Raw genomic sequence first — 27260 nt, 5'->3', positions numbered from 1 at the left:
CTTCCCTCCCCTCCCCTCCAACCACACCCCAACTCCATCTTCTCCAAGCCAAAGAGTAGTCAGGGTTCCCTACACTATGGGAAGTCCAAGGTCCTCCCAACTCCCCCCAGGTCCAGGAAGGTAAGCATCCAAACTGACAAGGCTCACACAGAGTCCGTCCATGCAATAAAATCAAAGCCCAGCACCATTGTCCTTGGCTTCTCAGTCAGCCTCCACCGTCAGCCACATTCAGAGTCCGGTTTGATCACATGCTCCATCAGTGCCATTCCAACTGGCCTTAGTGATCTCCCATTAGATCTGTCCCACTGCCTCAGTGAGTGAAAGCACCGTTCGTGGTCCTGACTTTCTTGCTCATGTTCTCCCTTCTTCTGATCCTCATTAGGACATTGGGAGCTCAGTCCAGTGCTCCAATGTGGGTCTCTGTCTCTATCTCCATCCATCACCAGATGAAGGTTCTATGGTACTATGCAAGATAATCATCAGTGTGGCTATAGAACAAGGCCAGTTCAGGCACCCTTTCTTCTGTTGCCCAAGGATCAATCTGGGGACATCTCCTTGGACAACTGGGAACCCCTCTAGAGTCAAGTCTCTTGCCAACCCTAAAATGGCTCCCGTAATTAAGATATATACTTCCCTGCTCCCATATCCCCCCTCCTCCATCCCAACCATCCCATTCCCTCAAGCTCTACCCATCCTCTCTTTCTCCCTTCTCCCTCCCATCTCCCCTTATCCAGACCTTACCCCCACCCCTGTGCTCCCAAACTCTGCCCGGCAATTTTGTCAATTTCCAATATCCAGGATGATAACAGTATGTTTTTCTTTGGGTTCACCTTCTTATTTAGCTTCTCTAGGATCACGAATTGTAGGCTCTATGTTCTTTATTTATTCCTAGAATCCATAAGTGGATTCTAGCCATATAATACATACCATATTCATCTTTTTGGGACTGGCTTACCTCACTCAGGATGGCGTTTTCTATTTCCATCCATTTACATGCAAAATTCAAGATGTCATTTTTTTTTTACCACTGAGTAGAACTCTAAAGTGTATATGTGCCACACCTTCTTTATCCATTCTTCTATTGAGGGGCCACGTAGGTTGTTTCCAGGTTCTGGCTATTACAAATAGTGCTACTATGAACATAGTTGAACAAATACTTTTGTAGTATGATTGGGCATCTCTTGGGTATATTCCCAAGAGTGGAATTTCTGGGTCCTGAGGTAGGCTGACTCCCAGTTTCCTGAGAAACCACCACACTGATTTCCAAAGTGGTTGCACAAGTTTGCATTCCCACCAACAATGGATGAGTGTTCACCTTACTCCACATCCCCTCCAGCATAGGCTATCATTGGTGTTTTTTATTTTAGCCATTCTGGCAGGCTATATATTTATCTATCTATCTATCTATCTATCTATCTATCTATCTATCTATCTATCTATCTATCTATATTAAACCCCTAAAATTAAAAATACATTAAATGAAAAAAATAGAAAGCTGAAGGACTGGAGAGATAGTTCAGCAATTAAGATGCATTTTCTACTTTTCAGAAGATCTGGGGTTAGTTCCCAGTATCCAAATGCTGACATACATTTAGGGGAATCTGAGGCCCTCTTCTGGCCTCCAAGGGCAGGTGTAAGATGGTATCTCAAAGTTGTTTTGGTTTGCATTTCCCTAATCGCTAAGGAGGTTGAGCATGACCTTAAGTGTCTTTTGGCCATTTGAACTTCTTCAGTTGAGAATTCTCTGTTCGGTTCAATGCCCCATTTTTTAATTGGGTTAACTAGCATTTTAAAGTCTAGTTTCTTGAGTTCTTGATATATTTTGGAGATCAGACCTTTGTCTGATGTGGGGTTGGTGAAGATCTTCTCCCAGTCCGTAGGTTGCCATTTTGTCTTAATGACAGTGTCCTTTGCTTTACAGAAGCTTCTCAGTTTCAGGAGGTCCCATTTATTCATTGTTGCTCTTATTGTCTGTGCTACTGGGATTCAACGTAGGAAGTGGTCTCCTGTGCCCATGTGTTGTAGACTACTTCCCACTTTCTCTTCTATTAGATTCAGTGTGGTCAGATTAATATTGAGGTCTTTAATCCATTTGGACTTGAGTTTTGTGCATGGTGATAGAATTGGATCTATTTTCATTCTTCTACAGGTTGACATCCAGTTATGCCAGCACCACTTGTTAAAGATACTTTCTTTATTCCATTGTATACTTTTAGCTCCTTTGTCGAAAATCAGGTGTTCATAGATTTGTGGATTAATATCTGGGTCTTCAATTCGATTCCATTGGTCAACATCCCTGTTTTTGTGCCAATACCAAGCTGTTTTCAATACTGTAGCTCTGTAATAGAGTTTGAAGTCAGGGATAGTAATGCCTCCCGAAGTACTGTTATTCTATAGGATTGTTTCGGCTATCCTGGGTTTTTTGTTTTTCCATATAAAGTTGATTACTGTTCTGTCAAGGTCTCTGAAGAAATTTGTTGGGATTTTGATGGGGATTGCACTGAATCTTTAGATTGCTTTTGGTAGAATTGCCATTTTTACTATGTTGATCCTCCCAATCCAAGAGCAAAGGAGATCCTTCCATTTTCTGGTATCTTCTTCAGTTCTTTTCTTCAAAGACTTAAAGTTCTTGTCAAATAGATCTTTCACTTCCTTGGTTAGAGTTACCCCAAGATACTTTATATTATTTCTGGCTGTCGTGAAAGGTGATGTTTCTCTGATTTCCCTCTCTGCTTCCTTATCCTTTGTGTATAGGAGGGCAAGTGATTTTTTGGAGTTGATCTTGTATCCTACCACATTGCTAAAGGTGTTTATCAGCTATAGGAGTTCTTTGGTAGAGTTTTTGGGGTCGCTTATGTATACTATCATGTCATCTGCAAATAGCGAAAGTTTGACTGCTTCCTTTCCAATTCGAATCCCCTTGATCCCCTTATGCTGTCTTATTGCTATTGCTAGAACTTCAAGCACTATATTGAAGAGGTATGGAGAGAGTGGACAGCCTTGTCTTGTTCCTGATTTTAGTGGGATGGCTTTGAGTTTCTCTCCATTTAATTTAATGTTCGCTGTCGGCTTGCTGTATGTTGCTTTTATTATATTTAGGAATGCACCTTGTATCCCTAATCTCTCCAAGACCTTTATCATAAAGGGGTGTTGAATTTTGTCAAATGCTTTTTAAGCGTCTAATGAAATGATCATGTTGTTTTTTTTCTTTCAGTTTATTTATTTGATGGATTACATTGATAGATAGATTTTCGTATGTTGAACCAGCCCTGCCTCTCTGGGATGAAGCCTACTTGATCATAATGTATGATTTTTTGGATGTGTTCTTGGATTCTGTTTGCCAGTATTTTATTGTGAATTTTTGCATCTATGTTCATGAGTGAGATTGGTCTGTAATTGTAATTCTTTTTCTTGGTTAAGTCTTTGTGCAGTTTTGGTATCAGGGTGACTGTAGCTTTATAAAAAGAGTTTGGCAATGACTCTTCTGTTTCTATTTTGTGAATCACATTAAGGAGTGTAAGTATTAGCTCCCCTTGGAAGTTCTGGTAGAATTCTGCATTGAAACCATCTGGTCTAGGGCTTTTTTGATAGGGAAGTTTCTGATGACAGCTTCTAATTCCTCATGACTTACAGGTCTATTTAAACTGTTCACCTGGTCTTGATTTAATTTTGGTATATTGTACTTATCTTAAAAAGTGACCATTTCTTTCACATTTTCCAATTTTGTGGCATACAGGCTTTTGTAGTAAGATCTTATGATTCTCTGAATTTCCTCTCTGTCTGTGGTTATGTCTCCCTTTTCATTTCTGATCTTGTTAATTTGCGTGTTCTCTCTCTGCCGTTTGATTTCTTTGGCTAGGGGTTTGTCAATCTTGTTGATTTTCTCCAGGAACCAGTTTTTTTGTTTTATTGATTCTTTGGATTGTTTTCTGTGTTTCTATTTTGTTGATTTCAGACCTCAGTTTGATTATTTCCAGTCTTCTATTTCTCCTGGGTGAATCTGCTTTTTTTTTCTAGAGCTTTCATGTGTGCTGTTAAGTCTCTAATGTGTGCTTTCTCCGTTTTTCTTAAGTGGGCTCTTAGTGCTATGAACTTTCCTCTTAGCACCGCTTTCATAGTGTCCCATAGGTTTGGGTATGATATGTCTTTGTTTTCATTGAATTCAAGGAAAACTTTAATTTCTTTATTTCTTCCTTGACCCAGGGGTGGTTCAGTAGTTGACTGTTCAGTTTCCATGGGTTTGTAGGCTTTCTGCGGTTAAAATTGTTGTTGAATTCTAGCTTTATTCCATGGTGATCCGATAGTACACAGGTGGTTACTACAACCTCCCAGCTGAGGAAGATGCTTGCTTTGTTACCAATTGTGTGATCAATTTTTGAGAAGGTTCCATGAGATGCTGAGAAGAAGGTATATTCTTTTCTGTTTTGATGGAATGTTCTATAGATGTCTGTTAGGTCCATTTGGTTCATTACATCTGAAGTTCTCTTATTTCTCTGCTAAGTTTCTGTCTGGTTGACCTATCCATTGGTGAGAGTGGAGTGTTGAAATCTCCTACTATTAGAGTGTGAGGTTAGATGTATGCTTTGAGTTCTAGTAATATTTCTTTTACATAAGTGGGCACTTTTATATTAGGGACATAGATATTCAGGATTGAGACTTCCTCCTGATGAATTGTTCCTGTTATGAGTATAAAGTGTCCATCTCCATCTCTTCTGATTGATTTCAGTTTGAAATTAATTTTGTTAGATATTAGTATCTCCATACCTGCTTGTTTCTTAGATCCATTTGATTGGAAAACCTTTTCTCAACCCTTTACTCTGAGGTAGTGTCTGTCTTTAAGTTTGAGGTGTGTTTCTTGTAAACAGCAGAAGGTTGGGTCCTGATTTCATATCCATTCTCATAACCTGTGCATTTTTATAGTTGAATTTAGTCTATTGATATATAGTGATATTAAAGACCAGTGGTTGTTAACTCCGGTTATTTTTTTCTGGTGGTAGAGTTTGTGTGTTTTCCTTGTTAAAGTTGTGCTGGTGGACGGTTGTCAGATGCCTGTGTTATTATGGGTGTTGTTGGCTTCCTTGGTTTGTGATTTTCCTTCTAGTATTTTCTGTAAGGCTGGGTTTGTGGCAACGTATTGTTTAAATCTGTTTTTTTCCTGGAATATCTTGTTTTCTCCATCAATGGTGAATGCAAGCTTTGCTGGATATAGTATTCTGGGCTTGCATCCATGGTCTCTTAGTGTCTGCAGTACATCTATCCAAGACCTTCTGGCTTCATGGTTTCCATTGAGAAGTCAGGTGTAATTCTGATATGTTTCCCTTTAATACTTACTTGAACTTTTTCCCTTGCAGCTCTTAATATTTGTTCTTTATTCTGTATGTTTTGTGTTTTGATTATTATATGGCGAGGGGATGCTTTTTTTTTTGATCCAGTCTATTTGGTGTTCTGTATGCTTCTTGTACTTTCATAGGAGTATCCTTCTTTAGGTTGGGAAAGTTTTCTTCTGTAATTTTGTTGAATATATTTTCTGGGCCTTTGACTTGTAATTCTTCTCCTTCTTCTACCCCAATTATTCTTAGGTTTGGTCTTTTCATGGTGTCCCATATTTCCTGGATGTTTTGTGTTAAGAATTTGTTGGATTTGTTTTGTTCTTTCATCAGTGAGTTTATTTCCTCTGTAGTATTGACAGTGTCTGAGATTCTTTCTACTATCTCTTGTATTCTGTTGGTAATGCTTGTTTCTGCAGTTCCTTTTCATTTACCCAGATTTTCCATATCCAGCCTTCCCTCGGATTGTGTTTTCTTCATCACCTCCATTTCATTTTTCAAGTCTTGAACTGTTTCCCTTACCTGTTTGATTGCTTTGTCATGTTTTTCTTGTTTTTCTTGGGTATCTTTGAGAACTTTATCCATTTCCTCAACTTTTTTGTTTGTCATCTCTATTTCTTTATGGCAGTTTTTCACCTCCTGTTTAAGGTCCTCTAATATTTTCATAATGTTCCGTTTAAAGTTGATTCCTTCTATTTCTTCTGGACTAGGGTATTATATTCTTCTTGTTTCGCGATTCCTGATTTCTGGTGACATCATGTTCCCTTTCAAGTTGTTGGAGGAATTCTTGCATTGGTGCCTACCCATCTCTTCCTTCAAATTGAGCCAGGAGAGTCTTTATGTCTTGGTCCAGTCTGCAGTGACTGATTCTCTTGGTGGATCTCTTCAGTTCAGGACTGTTCCTGTCTGTCTGGATGAAACTCCTCAACACTGAAACAGGGATACCTGGTATTCCAAGGATACCTCACACACAAGGGCGGACATGGGGACAGGGCAGGGTTAAGTGGAAAACAGTAGCCCTGCAGCAAGAGCTGGGGTAGGTGTTTGTGCTCTCTTCCGGAACAGTCTGCCTTGGGATAGCACACACTCACCCCTCTGGATGAAACTTCTCAGCACTGAAACAGCCCATATAACCTCTCTTGAACCTACTGAGAACATAGGCCATAGAGAGGGAAAGAAATACAGAGAAATACAAAGAAAAACTATTCTTAAATTTAATAGTCACATGGTAGTCATAATTAGAAATTATACTTTTGTTCTCGAGAATTCTTACTCTGATGCTACGTTTTTCGAATTCCAAACGCCCCAAAACTAATATAGCCAACAAGAACTTCTAGCAGAAGCACAAGCTTCACTGTACCTAGTTGAAACTTGCTAGACAGAAGTTGTGCCCTTGTGTCCTTCATTAATCCCCCCAGCCCTATGGTCGTGGGGGTGGGGTGGAGTTCTTGGACAGCAGAGGAGGGTGGTTGAAAGTTGAGAATTAACCTCTAAATTGAAGAAGATTTCCTTGCAACCTGGGCAGGACACAAAATATGAGAGAGGGGGGGAGGCAGGTTAAAGTGATAAATGTCAGAGTTAGAAGCATGGCTGGCGAGGTGGGTGGAGCATGAGTTAAGTGGGGCTTAAGCAGACTTAATCTCTACACGAAATAGCCCAAGAAAAGTGTAGGCTGTGGGAAGGATTAGTGTCTTAGGGAAGTACTGTAAGGAAACCAGACTCTCCTCTAAATTTCCTCCACAGCAGTCTGGTTCCATAGTAACCTGGCCCTGCTGTCACTCTTCAGAGCCCACCCCCTGGCCGGATATTGTTTACCCTCTCTTCCTGTGAGGGCGGGAGAAACTGGGTTTTAGTTCCCCTGGCAAGGAAGCCAACTCTGCTGCCCAGGCCGTGCTGCTGGTGACTTCTGAGAGAGGTCTGCAGTCAAGGTAAGGACCCTGAATGTTTACCAAGGGGGAATATGTCTGGAATAATCACAGGAGCTGTGCTAGCTTTCACTCAGGCTTGCCCTGGGAAAATATTAGGCGTCTTGAAGCTTTGTATGTTTCTGGGAGGAAAAGGGACCCCCGCTCTTAGAAGGGAACTCTGATTCTGAAAATAGCGGCTTCGTAGGTCACAATTAAAGCCAGCCTTTGACTTCTAAATGGTAAGGCAAGAACCTTGACCTGAATTCTCGTCCACCGTGAGCTGTCCCGGCCCTGGGCTCTAAAGTGCCCCGTGGCAGAGTACAGAAGCAAAGGAAGTCTCTCGGACTTCATCACCAGGAAAATCGGTAGTTACTGTTCAGTGGAATGAAGAACCAACTCCTGCGAGCTCTGTACTTCTTCTTTGTCTTTTTTTCCCTTAGAGACAGGGTTTCTCTGTAGCTTTGGAGGCTGTCCTGGAACTAGCTCCTGTAGACCAGGCTGTCCTCAAACTCACAGAGATCTGCCTGCCCCAGCCTCCTGAGTGCTGGGATTAAAGGCTTGCAACATCCGTGCCTGACTCTCTACTTATTTTAAATGCCTGAGGTAGCACTTAAAACCCATATCTGGGAAAAACACGTGAAAGGCACCGGCTTGGTCCTGTCCAACACGGGCAGTTAGGAGGTCTCATGGAGCCAAAATAAACAGACACAATGAGGTTTAAGATAGCCATGCCCATCTCGGGGTGGTCAGTAGAAGTGTCACGTGCAGAAGATACCCAAAGGCTTTGTTTAGCCACTCCCATTACTTGGGAGAAAGAGAAAAGCCTAACTCTGGTAGCCACTCCCATCCATTGGGTATCATAGGAAATTCTTTGTCTGGTAGCCTCTCCTATCCCATTGAGTCAGAGGAAAGCTTAATTATGGTAGCTCCTCCTATCCAGAGGGTATCAGAGAAAAGTCTATCACTGGTAGCCACTCCCATCCCGTGGGATTCAGAGGAAAGTCTGTCACTGGTAGCCACTCCCATTCCATGGGAAGCAGAGGAATTCCAAGAATGCTAGGCATGTCCTCCCTTGGTACTCAGGAGGAAGCCTAACTTGGGTGAGCAAGCACATCCCCTGGGAGTTAAAGGAATCCTAACCTGGGAAATCATGCCTAGTGTATGACAGACATAAGGAGCACTATACCAAAGATAATTAGATGATTTTTTTCTTTTGTTTTTTGAGATAGGTTTTCTCTGTAGCTATGAAGCTCACTGTGTTGTCCACGCAGGACTGGAACACACAGAGGTCCATGTGCCTCTGGATACAGACAGCTGGGATGGATCAAAGGGTGCACAGCCACCTCCCAGCTATCTGGAAGGTAGAAGCTTTTTTTTTTTTTTTTTTTTTTGGTTCTTTCGAGACAAGGTTTCTCTGTTTAGCAGTACTTTCTGTTCCTGGAACTAGCTCTTGTAGAGCAGGCTGACCTTTAACTCTCAGAGATCCACCTCCCTTTTATATTGTCCCAAACTAATCCTGTGAACCAGAAATAAAGCCCAGCAGTGATGGCACAATTCCCAACATTTGGGAGGCAGAGGCAGGTAGATCTCAGTGAGTTCAGAGCCAACCTTGTTCTAAACAGCATATTCCAGGTTCCAGGACTACTAGGGCTAATACACAGAGATAATCTGTGTTTAAAAAAAAGAAAAAATTAGAAATGGAAGGATAGACAGAAAGCACAGCTGGTGTATAGTGTTTGCTTAGCATTCGTGAAACACTAGTTCAAGTGGCAAAGACGACAAAAGCAGATGTTATTAAATATAGATAAATAACGTGGAAGAGTCAAAGCCTCCTGCTAATACTCTCCTGTATTGTTAGGAAGCAGTAAGAAGATAATGGGAAATTGACCAGGATGAGCAGAAAAGAAAGAGAGGAAATACAGCAGTGGCTGAGAGAAGCGGGGAAGATTATGATACCAGGTATACATGTCGGGACCTTTACAGCAGTTCCCATCATTTCACCAAATGAGTGTGGACAGAGAAACAGGGTCAGCTTCAGATGTCTGGGCAGGATACTTACATCCTGGCTGAATGAAAACTGAAAGCTAACACATAGCACAGGAATATTTAAAATGTCCTGAATTAGGAGCTGGTAGTGTGACAGTCCTCTGTGCTCCTCTGAGCATGTTCTCTGAGAAGGGACAGCCTTGGTCTCCTATAGGCACACTTTAGCCTTGGTCTCCAGTACCTAACATCAGTGAAGATATATGGAGGTGAGGGAATCACTTCCACAATAATGGGGCCACTGCAAGTGAGGGGCTATAGTGTGACTTGAACATGTACACCTGTCCTGACTAGACACAGACTCTGTTCCTAGGGCATTGTCAGCACAAGAGGGCAAAGGTTAGCCTTGTGAGTTTCAGCATCTCCATCACATCTTGTGTGTGTGTTTTCTCCCAGTGCACATCATGCTCTTTGGTCTTTTTCCTTATTTAAAGTCAGGTTTTTTTTTTTTTTGTATATACCTCTGGTTTCTCCAGAACTCACAATTTAGACCAGGATGCCTTTTACCTGATGGAAGTCCTCCTACTCGTACTTCCTGAGTGCTGCAATTATTTTGCTTTTAGTTTTTTTCTTTAATTTGTGTGCACTGTATTTATATCTTTTCCTGTCTTCTCTTTCCATCTGTACCCATTCAGCTCCATGTTGTCTCAAATCCACAGCCCATTTTATAATTATTATTATTTCATATGTGACAATATATAAATACATACATATATTTTATATATTGTTTTATGTAACAATAATATAAATAGTGTAAGTAATAATAAAAAACATGCATTCGTTATATAATGACATAAATACAGCCGAATATGTCCATTTAGTGTTGCTTACATATATATGGTTTTAGGACTGAGCGATTATGCCTGCAGAAGACTGAATCTTGCTCTTGTAACACACACTGTCTACAGTACTTCATCTATGCGTATGGCCTTGTGAGATTTCTCCATTCATGTTCTGTGAATTGGTGTTGTCATTCAAGTTCAAGTCTCCTTTGGGCTTCCTTACTCCGGGATTCTGTGAAACATCGCAGCAGCCTAGTACTAGATGTGAGCAGAATTGAGAGTGTCAAACACCAGAGAAAGGCAGCCATCCTTTACCTCACAGTATATATAAGGTGACCAGAGGTGAGGAATACAGTGAGTGCTTAGAACACTGATGTCATTATAATGTGTGAGACAAGACGGGAAAGAATAGCTGAAAGCCTGAGTGTTCTCAACATGCTCAAAGTGCTCATAGTACGTTATTTTCCTGATTCAGGTATCTCTGTTACCTGTTGTACTACCAAGACTCTGTCCTGCTGTCCCTGACTCCAGCCATCATGCCAAGGGGACAGAAGAGTAAGGCACGTGCTCGTGAGAAACGGCGCCAGGGGCTCAAGGATGCTCAAGCAAAGGAGCCAGAGAAAGCAGAGTCACCTGCTGGCTCTGATCAAGCTTCAGGAGATGCTAAGCCAAGCACTTCTACTGCTGACTTCCCTCAGCAGTCTGAAAGCTCAGCACCCAGCGGCCCTGCCAGCCAGGAAGTGACCCATGGAAGGTCTGATAAGGGTGACCAGGGCCAAGGGGATGGAAATGTGCGTTCCTCCGGGGCTCTACTGTCCACTAGAAGCATACAGATGGATCTTATGACAAGGAAGACAGGAATGCTGATGGAGTACATGCTCCTCAAATATAAAGTGCAGCAGCCCATGAAGAGGGGAGAGATGCTCAAAGTTATCAACAAAAGATTCAAGGCACACTTCCCTGAGATCCTCAAGAAAGCCTCCTATCGATTGGATGTGGTGTTTGGCCTTGAGCTGAAAGAAGTCCAGCCACATGGTCAAGCATATGAGCTGGTCAGCAAGCTAGATTTTGAGGATGATGGAAGTAGGAGCAATGAGCTAGGTGTTCCTACCAGGGGCATTCTGATTGCTCTCCTAAGTGTGATCTACCTAAATAACCACTGTGCTGCCGAGGAGGATGTCTGGTATTTCCTGAATGCACTAGGAGTCTATGATGGGATCATACATGTCATCTTTGGGGATATCAGGAAGCTCATCACTGAGCAGCTAGTGTGGGAAGAATACCTAGAATACCGTCAGGTTCCTAACAGTGATCCTCCAACCTATGAGTTCCTGTGGGGCCCGAGAGCCTATGCTGAAACAAGCCAGATAAAGGTGATGGACTTTTTAATCAAGATCAGTGAAGCCTTGCCTGGGGTTTGCTTATCTCGTTATGAGCAGGCTTTGATTGAAGAAGAGAAAGCCCAAGCTGCAGCTGCAGCCAAGTCTGTCTCTAAAGGCAAAGCCAAGGGACGTACTAAGACCAAGTTAAGTCGTCCTACTCACAAGTGAGGTATAAGGTAGCCTGTGCTTTATGATCAAAATGGTCTGTTCATCTTTTTGCAGATAAGCTGTTGATAACCTTTTGGTGTATTTTAGCAAAGTTTTAACTTCTGGTTAAATGTACACAGATAAATTTTGTAGTCCATTCCTTCACTGCTTTTACTAAGTTGGGAGCTCAAATGTTTTGGATTGATTTGAAATACAGTTTACAGTTTGACATGTTCTAAGGATTTGATGATGTTCATAAGATACTATGGAATTAGATTAGAAAATGATTTGTGAAATATAAAAGAAAAATATTCAAAAGTGTTAGTCTTTTCAGTGAATATTTTCTTTTAGTCCTTGGTTTCTTGGCAGTGATGTCAGGGATGTATATTGAGTTTTGTTTCTGATATTAAAATATGTGTGAGAAATTAGCAGAGATGCAGACCTCTTTTTTTAAAGGTTCATGCTTTAACCCAACACGCACTGAACATTTATACTTGCAGAGTTGTCCCCCCGTGTACTGGACATGTTTTATAATAAAAGCAGTAGGTCTGGGATATGCAATGATAGATTCTCTAAGAAACTCACATTATTGGAGAGAATGGAACAAGATCTCTGCTTCCTAAAGAAACAATAAATGGGGTAATGTCTTGTTTAACATAAAATATCTATCTGTATTCATTACTAGTTATCTTCAGGGAAGAAGGTCTTGTTTTTCCTCTTGTTCATGACCTGGCATACAGCACTTTCTGTAGAACCTTTTAGTCAAAACGTCAAGTAAAATAAGAATAATAATTAATTAGATTATAAGTTTGTAACTGTTACCTAATATTCCATATATCTACTGTGTTTTAATATAACCAACTGTGGATTATGTTAAAATCACCTTATTAAACTTGTTTTCTGAACTTTTTATTGCAATCATAATGTTAAGATTAAAGTTTGATGTAAAAGATTGTTTACAAATATATTTGTGCTAATTTAAAATTATATGTAGGTTAAAAATTTTAAACGTTGAGTCAATACTGTGAGATAATATGTTTGATTTCCTACAACCATATTTCTTTTCTTTTTTTCTATTTGTTTTTGTTTTATTTATGAAACAGGATTTCTCTGTGTAGTCTGGCTGTCCTGAAATTGGCTATGTAAACTAGGTTAGGCTCACTCTCACAGAGATCCACCTGCCTCTGCCTTTTAGTGCCAAGATTAAAGGTATGAACAACCACTGCCCATTTAACAATATTTTCTTAAATATTGATCTGTTCTTAAATCTTTTAATAGATAAACATTAAAAACCTATTATTTAATTTTTAAAAATGTTTTCCCATTGAAAAGCTTTTGCTGTTTCGATTGACAGTCATTGCTTTAATCATAAAAAGTACTCTGTTCAGAGAGTGATACACAAAATATGCCTAATAAATTGCATAGTGTTGTAAAATTTGTTCTGCTGGACAAGTATTTCCACAGAGAGCTACCTCAAAAGCCTCAGCCATGCTTACGGCTGGAAAGTTGAGGGATGGGAAACAGATCCTACCTGGAGCATGATGAGACTTCCACTTTGGGAACTGAGGGGAGTGAATTGATGCAAAGGTCCAAAATCAGTAGAAGAGAAGATACCAGGAACCTCAGAAACCATGCAGTTGAGCCAGCAGACAGTGTTTTTGGTGCATGTCTTCTCTGCCTTTAGGGTTACTGCAAGCACCCTAATAGCCTTTAAGGTACAGGACCCCAGGTCGGCAAGGTAGATTTCCTGTTCAGAGCCAAGGTCAAGCTGCAAGAGCCTTTGTGGACTGAAAGGAATTTTCTTCTAAGAGAAAGTATGGGCTCAGAACCCTGACCCTGCTGTCAGGCCCAAGAAATTCAAGCCTCGAGAACCATGTGAGAAAGTTTGCCCAGATCAGCTCCTCTGAGAATCAGAAAGGTGTGGCTTCCTATGGAGACTGGACCAGAACCTGAGGCATTACTTGGCTCTGGAAAGAGTGGGACACAGCACTCTGAGATCCAGGACAAAGCTGTCAACCTGTGTAGTAAATCTAGACTTCCACTTAAAGGACTGAGGCAAGGGACGGTTATCTTGTGTAGCTGGCAGACTAGGGTTCATAAAGGGCAGGAGCTCAAGCTTCACTCTACCTAGGTGAGACTTGCTAGACAGAAGATGTGCCCTTGTATTCTTTACTAACCCCCCTAAAGCAATGGGGGTGGGGAGTGGGGTGGAGTTCCTGGACAGCATAGCAGTGTGGCTGAAAGTTGAGAATTAAGCTCTAAATAGAAGAAGACTTGCCTGCAACCTGGGACAGGACATGCAAAATGGGGGAGAGGTGGATGCACGTTCAGGTAGTGTATGGCAGAGTTGGAAGCTCGGCGAGGTGGATAAGGCGTGAATTAACTGGGGCTTCAGAGGCTCTGGTTTTAATCTCTACACGAAATAGCCCAAGAAAAGTGTAGGCAGTGGGAAGGATTAGTGTCTTAGGGAAGTACAGTAAGGAAACCAGACTCTCCTTTAAATTTCCTCCACAGCAGTCCTGTTCCATAGTAACCTGGCCCTGCTGTCACTCTTCAGAGCCCACCCCCTGGCCGGATATTGTTTACCCTCTCTTCCTGTGAGGAGGGGAGGAACTGGGTTTTAGTTCCCCTGGCAAGGAAGCCACCTCTGCTGCTCAGGCCCCCGCTGCCGGCGAGTCCTCAGAGAGGTCTGCAGTCAAGTTAAGGACCCTGAGTGTGTTCCAAGGGGGAATATGTCTGAAATAATCACAGGAGCTGTGCTAGCAATCACTCAGACTTACCCTGGCAAAATATTAGGTGTCTTCTAGCTTTGTATGTTTCTGGGAGGAAATGGGGACCCCGCTCTTAGAAGGTAAGTCTAGTTCTGAAAATGGTGGCTTCGTAGGTCACAAGTAAAGCCAGCCTTTGACTTCTAAATGGTAAGGCAAGAACCTTGAACTGAATTCTTATCCACCGTGAGCTGTTCTGGCCCTGGGCTCTAAAGTGCCCCGTGGCAGAGTACACAGCAGAGGAAGTAGATCAGACTTCATCACCAGCATAATCGGTAGTTACTGTTCAGTGGAATGAAGAACCAACTCCTGCGAGCTCTGGACTTATTCTCCTTTTTCCCCCTTAGAGACAGGGTTTCTCTGTAGGTTTGGCGGTTGTCCTAGAACTAGCTTTTGTAGACCAAGCTTGCCTCGCACTCAGATCTGCCTGTCCCTGCCAGCCAAGTGCTGGGATTAAAGGCCTGTGACATAGCTGCTTGGCTCTCTACATATTCGTAAATACCTGAGTTCGTGCTTAAAACCCATACCTCAGGAAAAACACGCCAAAGTCATGGTGTTTTCCTGCCCAACACGGGGTGGTATGTGGTCTCAGGGAGCCAAAAAAGAGATATATTGAGGTTTAAGATAGCCACGCCCATCTCTGGGTGGTCAGAGGAAGTACCTCATGCAGAAGATACCCAGAGGCTTTGGTTAGCCATGCCCAACCCGTAGTAGTCAGAGAAAAGCCTAACAATGTTATGACTCCCATCATGTGGGTATCAGAGGAAAGTCTTTGTCTGGTAGCCACTCCCATCCCCTGAGTTTTCAAATGAAAGCCTAACTCAGGTAGCCACTCTCATCCTGTGGAGTCAAAAGAAATCCATCCTCTGGTAGCAACTCCCATCCCGTAGGCAACAGAGGAATGCCTAACTGTGCTAGGCATGTCCACCCTTGGTACTCAGGGGGAAGCCTAACTTGGGTGAGCAAGCACATCCCCTGGGAGTCAGAAGAATCCTAACCTGTGCAGTCATGCCTAGTGTATGACAGTCATAAGGAACACTATACCAGCGATAACTAAAGGGTTTTTTTTCTTTCGTTTTTTGAGATAGGTTTTCTCTCTAGCTTTGATGCCTCTGCTAGAACTCACTCTCTTGTCCATGCAGGACTGGAACACGCAGAGATCCACGTCTTTCTGCCTCCAGACAGCTGGGTTGGACCAAAGGGTGGACAGCCACCTCCTAGGTATCTGGAAGCTTTTTTTTTTTTTTTTTGGTTTTGTGTTTTGGTTTTGTTTTTTAGTTTTTTCGAGACAAGGTTTCTCTGTTTAGCAGTCCTAGCTGTCCTGGAACTAGCTATTGTAGATCAGGCTGACCTCGAACTCACAGAGATGTACCTCACTTTTATAATCTCCCAAACTACTTTAAAAAAACAGAAAAGGAGCCCAGCAGTGATGGCACAAATCCCAGCATTTGGGAGGCAGATCTCTGTTGGGCAGATCTCTGTGAGTTCAGAGCCAGCCTTGTTCTAAACAGCATGTTCCAGGTTCCAGGACTACTAGGACTATTACACAGAAATACCCTGTGTTTAAAAAAAAGGAAAAAAATCAGAAATGGAAGGATAGACAGAGAGCACAGCTGGTGTATAGTGTTTGCTTAGCATTCATGAAACCCTAGGTAAAGAGGCAAATACAGCAAAAGCAGAAATTATAAAATATAAATAAATATCGTGGAAGAGTTAAAGCCTCCTGCCAATCCTCTCCTGTACTCTTAGGAAGCAGTAAGAGGATAATGGGAAATTGACAAGGATGAGCAGAAAAGGAAGAGAAGAAATACAGCAGTGGTTGAGGGAAGTGGGGAAGATTATGATACCAGGTGTGCGTGTCGGGAACTTTACAGCAGTTCCCATAACTTCACCAAATAAGTGCAGACAAAGAAACAGGGTCAGCTTCAAATGTCTGGGCAGGATACTCACATCCTGGCTCAAGGAAAATAGAAAGATAACACTTGGTTATTATAGATGTTGTATTCATCTGTTTACTTTTACTCTGTTAGGCCATACTGTGTCTTCATTACTTAATCTTAATTGAAGTGATTTTATGTTACATGAAAATGTTATGTCAGATACAGAGGATGTAAAAATAATTCAATTCTGTTACATAGGGCTAACATCTTTGATATCATCCAAGACGTTCTATTTTAATGGCCTACATAAGCTAGTGCTCTCTCTTGGACAGAGCTGTCCAGTTCTCTACTCAATCTACATCACATCCTAGGGACTACCCTCCCTTGCTACATGAGAGCTTATATTTAATAAACTTTATGTGGCCCTGACATGCACTAATTGTGTTGCTTGAGTTATAGGAAGAACCATGAATGAAAATTGAAAAGAAGGTGTGTCTGACTGGGAAAGATTACTTCACAAAAAGAAATTGCCTATGGAGACTGAATAGCTGATTAAAATTTCAGTATTGTGGGATGTTGAAGGGGCAAAGGCTAATTACCTTTTGTGGACGAGATTATTTCTCCTGAGCAGCTACCTTTGTCTGTTTCTGAACCAACATCTTGTGACTGATAGAAACCTTTTCAAATCTATTAATTAACAGACTACCAGATTCCACTAAGCCAAAGTTAAACATGTCAACAGATAACACTTTGGGACCCTAGGGAAGCTTCTCCCATCTATTTGTCCCTGCCTTTCTGATGTCCTCATCAATGCATTTTAAATATGTCTTGATTTGTGACTTTCTTTGTTCTTTAAAACTATTAAAATTAAGACACCTCTTCCATACTGGAACATGGAAGTTGAGGTAACCCAAATCTGTTTTCTCAGACCATGAACACTCAAATTGGATCCAGAATAAACAATCTCCTTCCTTAACAATATTTTCTATTTTTTTATTTTTATGTGTATAAGTATTTTGCCTGCATGTATGTAAGTGCTCTGTGTGCATGCAGTGTCCTTGGAGGTCAGAAGAGGGCCTCAGATTCCCCTAAAGGTATGTCAGCATGTTGTTACTGGGAACTAAACCCAGATCTTCTGAAAAGCTGAAAATGTGTCTTAATTCCTGAGCTATCTCTCCAGGCCTTCAGTTTTCTTTCTATTATTGTAACAACCTCATAAGAAGTAAACCTTCTGATCTCAAATCACTTGGAGTAATATATAATGAGATAAATGAGATCACCAAAATAATTGTGAAGAATTCTTTTTTCTGTATCATAGAGAAAGGGTTTTGCACTGAAATGCAGGCTGTCTCAGGGTAATACCATGCAAGAGAGGATGCAACTGTAGTTTTGGCAGTCGTCATATCTCTCCTGCTTCATGAGTGCAGTGATTGAAAGTATGATCCAAATTATCTCACTAAATATAAGATATAGAAATAGATAAAATGGAATGTGCTTGGTGGTGACAGGATTGTATATTATGTGATGTCAATTAATTTTAAAAAAATAAAAGGCTTATAAAAACCTAACTGACTGTGAGCCTCGTCAGTTTGGTTGCTCACATTCCTGGACTTAGGGGGAGTTGGGAGGACCTTGGACTTAACATAGTGAAGGGAACCCTGATGGCTCTTCGGCCTGGAGAGGGAGGGAGTGGGGGTATGTGTGGAGGGGAGGGGAGGGAAGGGGTTGGAGGAGAGGAGGAGATGGAAATTTTTAATTAAAAAATGAGGAAAAAAACACCTAACTGAGCCATCCAATTTTCAACAATAAAATTTTAAAAAGCAACTCTAATGAATCAGGCTGACACAAATGAAGGTATACATAGGAATTCTTAGCCGTTTCTGTATACTGTATTTTTTTATTTAATTTAGTTTTAATTTTTTTCTTTAGGGGTTTGATCTAGATCAGGTGATCTCAAATGACCAGACATTGAAATTATTGTATAGTTTAGGTTTGACCTAACCTATCCATTCTCTTGGCTTATCAGAAATAAGCTATCCTGTCTATCAGGCATTTTCATTATACATAAAAATGTGGTTTGCAGGCCACCTTCTAATTTTGAACCCCTAGGTTATGTTGTTAATTTTACAACATTTTAAAGACATGGGAGAAAAATGTTGTCTTTGCATGAATTATTACAGAAAATATATACTCACCAAGACAAATTTCAAAGATCTGCCCAAACTTAATATGATACCTAGAAGTCCTCAGAGAAGAGAGATATGCCTTATAGCTTCTCTTGAACCTACATTGGACATTGTACATTCTGCATTGGGGACAAGATAGGGACAGAAATACAGAGGAAAAAAAGAAAAACTATTCTTAGGTTTAATGATCACATGGTAATCATAACTAGGATTTGAAGGGAAAGTATAGGTTTGTTCCCTAAAATCCTTACTCTGATGCTGTTTTTTCGAATTCCAAACACCCCAAAAACTAATGTAGCCAACAAGAACTTCTAGCTGGGAGATTTCTCCAAAGAAAATAAGCAGAGTGAGTAAATAGCACAGAAGGGAGGGGAGAAGGGCGGATTATTGAGACGTATTATTGAGACGGAAGGTGATCATTGAATCACAAACATGAGACTGGGCATAAACATGTGGTTAATATAATTATATATGTGAATATTTCTACTTAAAACAATAGACTTTATGAGCTGACAGATGTTTTTAGGCTTGACAGAGCTTTGATGATGAGCTAAAGCTCATTTTACTCCTCAAGGATGTCAAGAGTGGAAGTCCATGACATTAAAGAGTCAGGAGCCTTGGACTTAACCCTTACAAAGGCAGGAAAACCATTTCCACAAAGAGTGCTACCTCAAAACCCTCAGCCATGCTTCTGGCTGGAAATTTGAGGGATGGGAATCAGATCCTAACTGGGGCATGATGAGACTTCCACTTTGTGTACTGAGGGGAGTGAATTGATTCACATGGTCCAAAATCAGTAAGAAAAGATGCCAGCAACCTCAGAAACTATGCAGTTGAGCCAGCAGACAGTGATTTTGGTGCACCTTATCTCTGCCTTCAGGGTCACTACAAGCACCCTAATAGGCTTTAAGGACAGGACCCCAGGTCTCCAAGGTAGAGTTCATGTTGAAAGCCAAAATTAAGCTGAGAGCCCCCAGTGGATTGAAAGGGATTTTCTCCTAGGAGAAAGTAAGGGCTCAGAACCCTGACCCTGCTGTCAGGCCCAAGAAATTCAAGCCTTGAGAACCATGTGAGAATGTTTGCCCAGATCAGCTCCTCTGAGAATCAGAAAGGTGTGGCTTCCTATGGAGACTGGACCAGAACCTGAGGCATTACTTGGCTCTGGAAAGAGTGGGACACAGCACTCTGAGATCCAGAACAAAGCTGTCAACCTGTGTAGTAAAACTAGGCATCCACTTAAAGGGCTGAGGCAAGGGAGGGTTATGTGTGTAGCTGGCAGACTTGGGTGCATACGGGGCAGGAGCTGGAGCGTTACTCTACCTAGTTGAGACTTGCTAGACAGAAGTTGTGCCCTTCATTACTCCACCCCTGCTCCGGGGTTGGGGTGTTGTGGAATTGCTGGAAAGCATAAAGTGTATGTAAAACCTGGGAATTAAGCTCTAAATAGAAGAAGTCTTGCATACAACCTGGGGCAGGACATGTAAAATGGGGGAGAGGAGGAGGCAGATTCAGGTAGTGTATGGCAGAGATGGAAGCAAGGCGAGGTCGATAAGGCATAGATTAAATGGGGGCTTCAGAGATTCAGGTTTTAATCTCTGCACGAAATAGCCCAAGAAAAGTGTAGGCAGTGGGAAGGATTAGTGTCTTAGGGAAGTACAGTAAGGAAACCAGACTCTCCTCTAAATTTCCTCCACAGCAGTCCGGTTCCATAGTAACCTGGCCCTGCTGTCACTCTTCAGAGCCCGCCCCTGGCCGGATATGGTTTACCTCTCTTCCTGTGAGGAGGGGAGGAACTGGATCTTAGTGCCCCTAGCAAGGAAGCGGCCGCTGCTGCTCGGGCCGCGCTGCTGGCGAATTCTGAGAGAGGTCTGCAGTCAAGGTAAGGACCCTGAATGTGTAGCAAAGGGGAATAGGTCTGGAATAATCACAGGAGTTGTGCTAGTTCTCACTCAGGCTTGCCCTGGGAAAATATGAGGCGTTTTGTAGCTTTGTATGTTTCTGGTAGTAAACAGGACCCCCGCTCTTAGAAGGTAACTTTGATTCTAAAAATGGTGGATTCCTAGGTCACTATTAAAGCCAGCCTTTGATTTTAAGGCAAAAACCTTGAACTGAATTCACCTCCACCGTGAGCTGTCCCGGCCCTGGGCTCTAAAGTTCTCTGTGGCAGAATACAGAAGCAAAGGAAGTCTATCGGACTTCATCGCCAACATAATCGGTAGTTAGTGTTAAGTGGAATGAAGAACCAACTCCTGCGAGCTCTGGACTTATTCCCTTTTTTTCCCCTTAGAGACAGGGTTTCTCTGTAGTTTTGGAGCCTGTCCTAGAGCTAGCTTTTGTAGACCAAGCTTGCATTGAACTCACAGAGATCTTCCTGCCCCAGCCTCCCAAGTGCTGGGATTAAAGGCTTGGGACACCACTGCCTGGCTCTGTACTTATTTTTAAATATTTGTTATAGCGCTTAAAACGCATATCTGGGAAAAACACGTGAAAGGCATGGGCTTGGTCCTGCCCAACACGGGGTGGTAGGAGGTCTCAAGGAGCCAAAAGAAAGAGATACTTTGAGGTTTGAGATAGCCACGCCCATCTCGGGGTGGTGAGGAAGAGCCACTTGAGGAAGATACCCAGAGGCTTTGGATAGCCACTCCCATCCCGTGGGTATCAGAACAAAGCCCAACTCTGGTAGCCCCTCCCATCCAGTGGGTATCAGAGGAAAGCCTATCTCTGGTAGCCACTCTCATCCCATGGAGTCAGTCAATCCTAACTGTGGTAGCCGCTCATATCCCTTGCAATCAGAGAAATGCCAAACTGCGGTAGCCACTCCCATCTCGTGGAGTCAGAGTCAGTCCTAACTCTGGTAGCTGCTCATAGACCTTGGAATCAGAGAAAAGCCAAACTGCGGTAGCCCCTCCCATCTCGTGGAGTCAGAGTCAGTCCTAACTCTGGTAGCCACTCATAGCCCTTGGAATCAGAGAAAAGCCTAACTGTGGTAGCCACTCCCATCTCGTGGAGTCAGAGTCAGTTCTAACTCTGGCAGCCACTCATAGCCCTTGGAATCGGAGAAAAGCCTAACTGTGGTAGCCACTCCCATCTCGTGGAGTCAGAGTCAGTCCTAACTCTGGTAGCTGCTCATAGACCTTGGAATCAGAGAAAAGCCAAACTGCGGTAGCCACTCCCATCTCGTGGAGTCAGAGTCAGTCCTAACTCTGGTAGCCACTCATAGCCCTTGGAATCAGAGAAAAGCCTAACTGTGGTAGCCACTCCCATCTCGTGGAGTCAGAGTCAGTTCTAACTCTGGCAGCCACTCATAGCCCTTGGAATCGGAGAAAAGCCTAACTGTGGTAGCCACTCCCATCTCGTGGAGTCAGAGTCAGTCCTAACTCTGGTAGCTGCTCATAGACCTTGGAATCAGAGAAAAGCCAAACTGCGGTAGCCACTCCCATCTCGTGGAGTCAGAGTCAGTCCTAACTAGGGTAGGTAAACCCATTCCCTGTGAGTCAGAGGAATCCTAATCCATGCCCAATGTATGGGGGTTATAAGGAACAATATACCCGAGATACCGCGAGGCTTTTCTTTATTTCTCCTTCCTTCCTTCCTTCCTTCCTTCCTTCCTTCCTTCCTTTTTTTGAGATAGTTTTTCTCTGTAGCTTTGGAGCCTCTCCTGGAACTCCTCACTCTGTCATCCAAGCAGGTCTGGAACACACAGAGACCCATCTGCCTTTTCTTCCAGACAGCTGGGAGGGACTAAAGGGATGAGCAGCCACCACCCAGCTATCTGGACGCTTTTTGTTGTTGTTGTTGTTGTTTGTTTTTTTCGATACAAGGTTTCTCTGGTTAGCAGTCCTAGCTGTCCTGGAACTAGCTGTTGTAGAGTAGGCTGACCTTGAACTCACAGAGATGCACCTCACTTTTATAATCTCCCAAACTACTTTTAATAAACAGAAAAGGAGCCCAGCAATGATGGCACAAATGCCAGCATTTGGAAGGCAGGGTCAGGCAGATCTCTGTGAGTTTGAAGCCAACCTGGTTATCCAAAGCATGTTCCAGGTTCCAGGACTAATAGGGCTATTTCACAGAGATACCCTGTCTTTAAAAAAAGGAAAAAAAAATCAGAAATGGAAGGATAGGCAGAGAGCACAGCTGGTGTATAATGTATGCTTAGCATTCGTGAAACCCTTGGTAAAGAGGCAAATACGGCAAAAGCAGACATTATTAAATATAAATAAATAATGTGGAAGAGTTAAAGCCTCCTGCCAATCCTCTCCTGTACTGTTAGGAAGAAGTAAGAGGATAATGGGATATTGACCAGGATGAGCAGAAAAGAAAGAGAGGAAATACAGCAGTGGCTGAGAGAAGCGGGGAAGATTATGATACCAGGTGTACATGTTGGGAACTTTACAGCAGTTCCCATCACTTCACCAAATGAGTGTGGACAAAGAAACAGGGTCAGCTTCAAATGTCTGGGCAGGATACTAACATCCTGGCTGAATGACAACTGAAATCTAACACATAGCAGAGGGATATTTAAAATGTCCTGAATTAGGAGCTGGAAGTGTGACAGCCCTCTGTGCTCCTCTGAGCGTGTTCTCTGAGAAGGGACAGCCTTGGTCTCCTATAGGCACACTGTAGCCTTGGTCTCCAGTACCTAACTTCAGTGAAGATATATGGAGGTGTGGGAATCACTTCCACAATAATGGGGCCACTGCAAGTCAGGCGCTATAGTATGACTTGGACATGTACACCTGTCCTGACTAGCCACAGACTCTGTTCCCAGGGCATTGTCAGCACAAGAGGGCAAAGGTTAGCCTGAGTTTCAGGATCTTTATCACATCTTGTGTGTGTGTGTGTGGGGGGGGGTAATCTGTGTTTTCTTAGTGCGTGTGTATATTTGTGTGTCCCAATGTGAATGCCTGCTTGTTGAAACTAGAGACCTAACTAAGGTCATTGTTCCTTAGGAGCTATCCATCTTGTCTTTAAGAGGTGCTCTCTTTATATCCTGCATCTAGAAAAAGACTAGCTTTGCTGGTTCCAGAGCCCCAGGGATCCTTCTGTATCTATCCCAGCACTGAAATTGCAAATGCAGTCCACCATTCTTTGCTTTGCTTTTACACATGGCGTCTAGGTTTCAAGCTCAGGTTTCCATGCAAGCTCATTATGGATTGAGCTACCATCCAAGCCCATCAGTGTTTCTTGTTTTCAACCCAGAGTTAAATTTCTTTGTCTGATACTGTAGGGCCCAGTGTAAAGGAAGGTTCTGTTGCTATCTGTGTTTAACATAGAGCTTAGGAAATAACCAGAAGTAGGGTTGAAGGCACCAAAGAGCCTTTGATGGACAATTACAGAATTCTCAGCACTCTAAGCAGTTATTTCAGTAGAGTGAGTTCTCCTGGGCTCTTCTCTAGGCTCATGGGCATCTTCTCTAAGGCAAGGAGAGTGGAACAGTTCTGGATTTGGATAGAAATAAGAGTGCTCAGGCACCCCTCTATGTCTGAATTAATGGACACTGGTCAAGAAAACAAAAGCCCAGTGTATTCTCACAGCAATGTTCTTCTCAAAATATGGGAAAGGAAATGTCAGGGAAATCCAAGGTGTTTGAAATCTGCCAAAAGGGGCTTGTAGTATGTTATTTTTCTGATCTAGATAACAAGATCACCTGCTCAAAGTACTGCTTTCTCTTACTGACTAGAGCCATCATGCCCAGAGGAAAGAAGAGTAAGGCCCGTGCTCGAGAGAAACGTCGCCAGACCCAAGATGAGGCCCACGGGCTAAATGATGCTCCATCAAAAGCATCAGAAAAAGGAGAGTCACTTGCTGGCTCTGATCAAGCTTCAGGAGATGCTCAGCCAAGCACTTCTACTGCTGGCTTCCCTCAGGGTAAGGCACTCTCCACCGCTGCTAGTGAGAGCATGGCCCGGAAAATGTCTCATAAAGGTGCAAAGGGCCAAGAAGAGCAAAATGGGTCTTCTCTTAGGTCCCCACTCTCCAGGAGAAGCACACAGATGGATCTTCTATCAAGGAAGGCAGGAATGCTAGTGGAGTACATGCTTTGCAAATACAAAGTGCAGCAGCCCATGAAGAGGGGAGAGATGCTCAAAGTTATCAGCAAAAGGTTCAAGGAACACTTCCCTGAGATCCTCAAGAAAGCCTCCTATCGTCTGGATATGGTCTTTGGCATTGAGATGAAAGAAGTCCAGCCCAATGGTCAGTCCTACATGCTTGTGAGCAAGCTAGATTTCGAGGATGATGGAAGTACGAGCAATGAGCTGGGTGTTCCCAACAGAGGCATTCTGATCCCTCTCCTAAGTGTAATCTATCTAAATGGCTACTGTGCCCCAGAGGAGGAGGTTTGGCATTTCCTGAACATGCTGGGAGTCTATGATGGGGTCCCACATCTCATCTTTGGAGATGTCAGAAAGCTCATCACTGAAGATCTGGTACAGGAAAAGTACCTGGTATACCGTCAGGTTCCTAACAGTGATCCTCCATCCTATGAGTTCCTGTGGGGCCCGAGAGCCTATGCTGGAACCAGCAAGATGAAAGTGATGGACTTTTTAGCCAAGATCAGTGAAACCATTCCTGAGGATTACTCATCTCGTTATGAGCAGGCTTTGATTGAAGAAGAAGAGAAAGCCCAAGCTGCAGCTGCTGCCAAGTCTGGCACTAAAGGCAAGGCCAAGGGACGTACTAAGACCAAGTAAGGTCGTCCTACTCACAAGTGAGGTATAAGGTAGCCTGTGCTTTATGATTGACAAGGTCTGCTCATCATTTTGCAAATAAGTTTTTGATAATGTTTGGGGGGTCTTAACTTGGGGTTAGAATGTATACAGATAATTTTTGTAGCCCATTCCTTTACTGCTGTTGGTCAAGTTGAATGTTCACATTTACAAATACAAATTGGAATTTTGCATGTAACTTTGGTGTTGCTATGTCAAGGTAACATGGCATTAATAGAGGAAGAATCTTGGAGATAGCAAAATTGGGAGTAAAATATTTGAAAATGGACAAGAGTGAAAGTTGTACATTTGTGGTTTACTGTTTCTTTTTGCAAGCTTAAGAGATGTACACTTGCATTTGTTTTTTATATTAAAGAATGCCTGTGAAATTTAATCACAGTGAATCAGATCTCTTTTTTTAAGGTAGATGCTCTACCTAAACAGTAGTTAAACATCCAGTCTTGGGGAGTCTTCAGACTAAATAGTTCTAGCGTCTGCCCATGCAGTGGACGATTCTAGGAGGTCTCATTGTGCATGAGAATGAAAGGTAATCTCTTCCCAATGAAGAAAAAAAGCAAGTTTTTTTGTGGCATTAGACAGAAAACATTTTAAGGTGTTTTTATTAAGAAAATTTTCTGATTGTTAATTTTATTGCAATTTCAAATGTTGTATACTCTGTGGCATCTAAATTTAGACATTAATTTAGAAAAGTAATCCCAGTGGATGGGTAGCAATGATTCAAATCAAAATGCTCCTATTATGATCCCTACATATTTTCACTCTTTCACAACGGAGTTTTTATTGGTTGAAGAGCAGAGTATACTGACATTTCAATTCTGAAACATGTACCTAAACTCTGAAATCATACATTGTGTTCACATACCCTAAAGAGCCATGTGTTGTTTCTCTTTGAACTTACTCCAGTGATGTTCCAGCCTACAACTTGACAAATTTTTCCTACGACCTCACATAACAATCAAATCTCATAATCCTTCATTCCACTGATTCATAGATTTATGCCACACACTGTATATACTCAAAAGTTCCATAGTTCACAAGTTTTAGGAAAATGGACTGCCATGACAGAAACATTTAAAGTTCTGAGAGGACTGTTATTTGTTTCTTTGGGTTTTTTTTTGTTTATTTTTTTTAACTAAACAGTTCGACTAGAAACATGAGACCAGATCTAACTGAAAATGTTCCAGAAACAAATACACAACTAAGACTCCAAATTGTGGTTTAATATGCTTTGTTGTAGAATGTAAAGCTAGCCACCTCTACAGAATGTTATGGTGACCCCAAAACAGTCACAACCTCTCCTGATCCAGTATCCTGATCTTTTCTGGTTAAACCAGAAATAAACCAGCTAATGATTTAGCCACTTCACAAGTTGTTTACACTTCAAAAATGGGATGAAGTGGGATTCTTTCCCACCTTTAAAAATGTTTCTAGAGCTATTGAAAAACTCATTTACAAAATAGTTAATAAAACAATGTTCCTCTGAGTTATACAAGAGTGGAGGCAGGAACCACTGAGAAACAATAGATGGTGTTCATGTTAGGGTGCGAGAGAGGCCCCCCAAAGAAGACAAACAGCCCATGTATACAATAACAAGAGTGCTTTATTTTAACGTTGGGTTGGTATATGGCGACCCCCAGATTATATCTTCTTTTATAATTATAATCTCCGTGTAAGCATAGTTAGGGGAATTCCAGGGAGGAGGTATTAAATCTGTGACTGATTGGTGGCGGAAAGATTAGTGTGGGGGCTGATTGGTGGGAGATCCTAGTGGCTAGGGACCTTCCAGCAGCAGGGTAGGGAAAGCTATCTTTAGTTATCAGTAAACTGGGGGCACCTGCTGAGCCAGCAAAGGGGCTTTTGGGGCTTGCTGAGCCTGCAGAAGGGGGTCATGGGGTGTCTGCTGAGCTATAAGAATACTGTAGGTTTTTTGTTGTTTTGTTTTGTTTTGTTTTTTGGGGGGGACTGTTTAGCTCTCTTCCGTTTCAGTGAACTGGTACTAAGGCTTAGGTTTTTGTTACTAGAAGAACCTGATCTGCATGCACCGCCCCGCCACTCCAAGCTCTTTTATTTTCCCTTTGAGAGTGGGTCATCTCAAATCCTAGAGATG

The 27260-nt window shown here is 42.3% G+C and overlaps 1 protein-coding gene across 1 annotated transcript; it reads left to right on the top strand.

The window, feature by feature from the left end:
• Window positions 1–24112: 24112 nt before the first annotated feature.
• Window positions 24113–25117, top strand: LOC119804226 (melanoma-associated antigen B4-like). Its single transcript, XM_038315707.1, has one exon. The coding sequence runs from the start codon at window positions 24113–24115 to the stop codon at window positions 25115–25117; it is 1005 nt and encodes a 334-aa protein (XP_038171635.1).
• The last annotated feature ends 2143 nt before the right edge of the window (window positions 25118–27260 follow it).

Source organism: Arvicola amphibius, chromosome X (genome assembly GCF_903992535.2).
Source record: "Arvicola amphibius chromosome X, mArvAmp1.2, whole genome shotgun sequence".
Taxonomy (NCBI): Eukaryota; Metazoa; Chordata; class Mammalia; order Rodentia; family Cricetidae; genus Arvicola; species Arvicola amphibius.
Note: the sequence above shows the minus strand (reverse complement) of the source record. Positions and strands in the feature narration are given on the sequence as shown.

Bases quoted from the DNA above. Each gene is read 5' to 3' on its own strand.
- LOC119804226 (XM_038315707.1), top strand. From the start codon at position 24,113: ATGCCCAGAGGAAAGAAGAGTAAGGCCCGTGCTCGAGAGAAACGTCGC.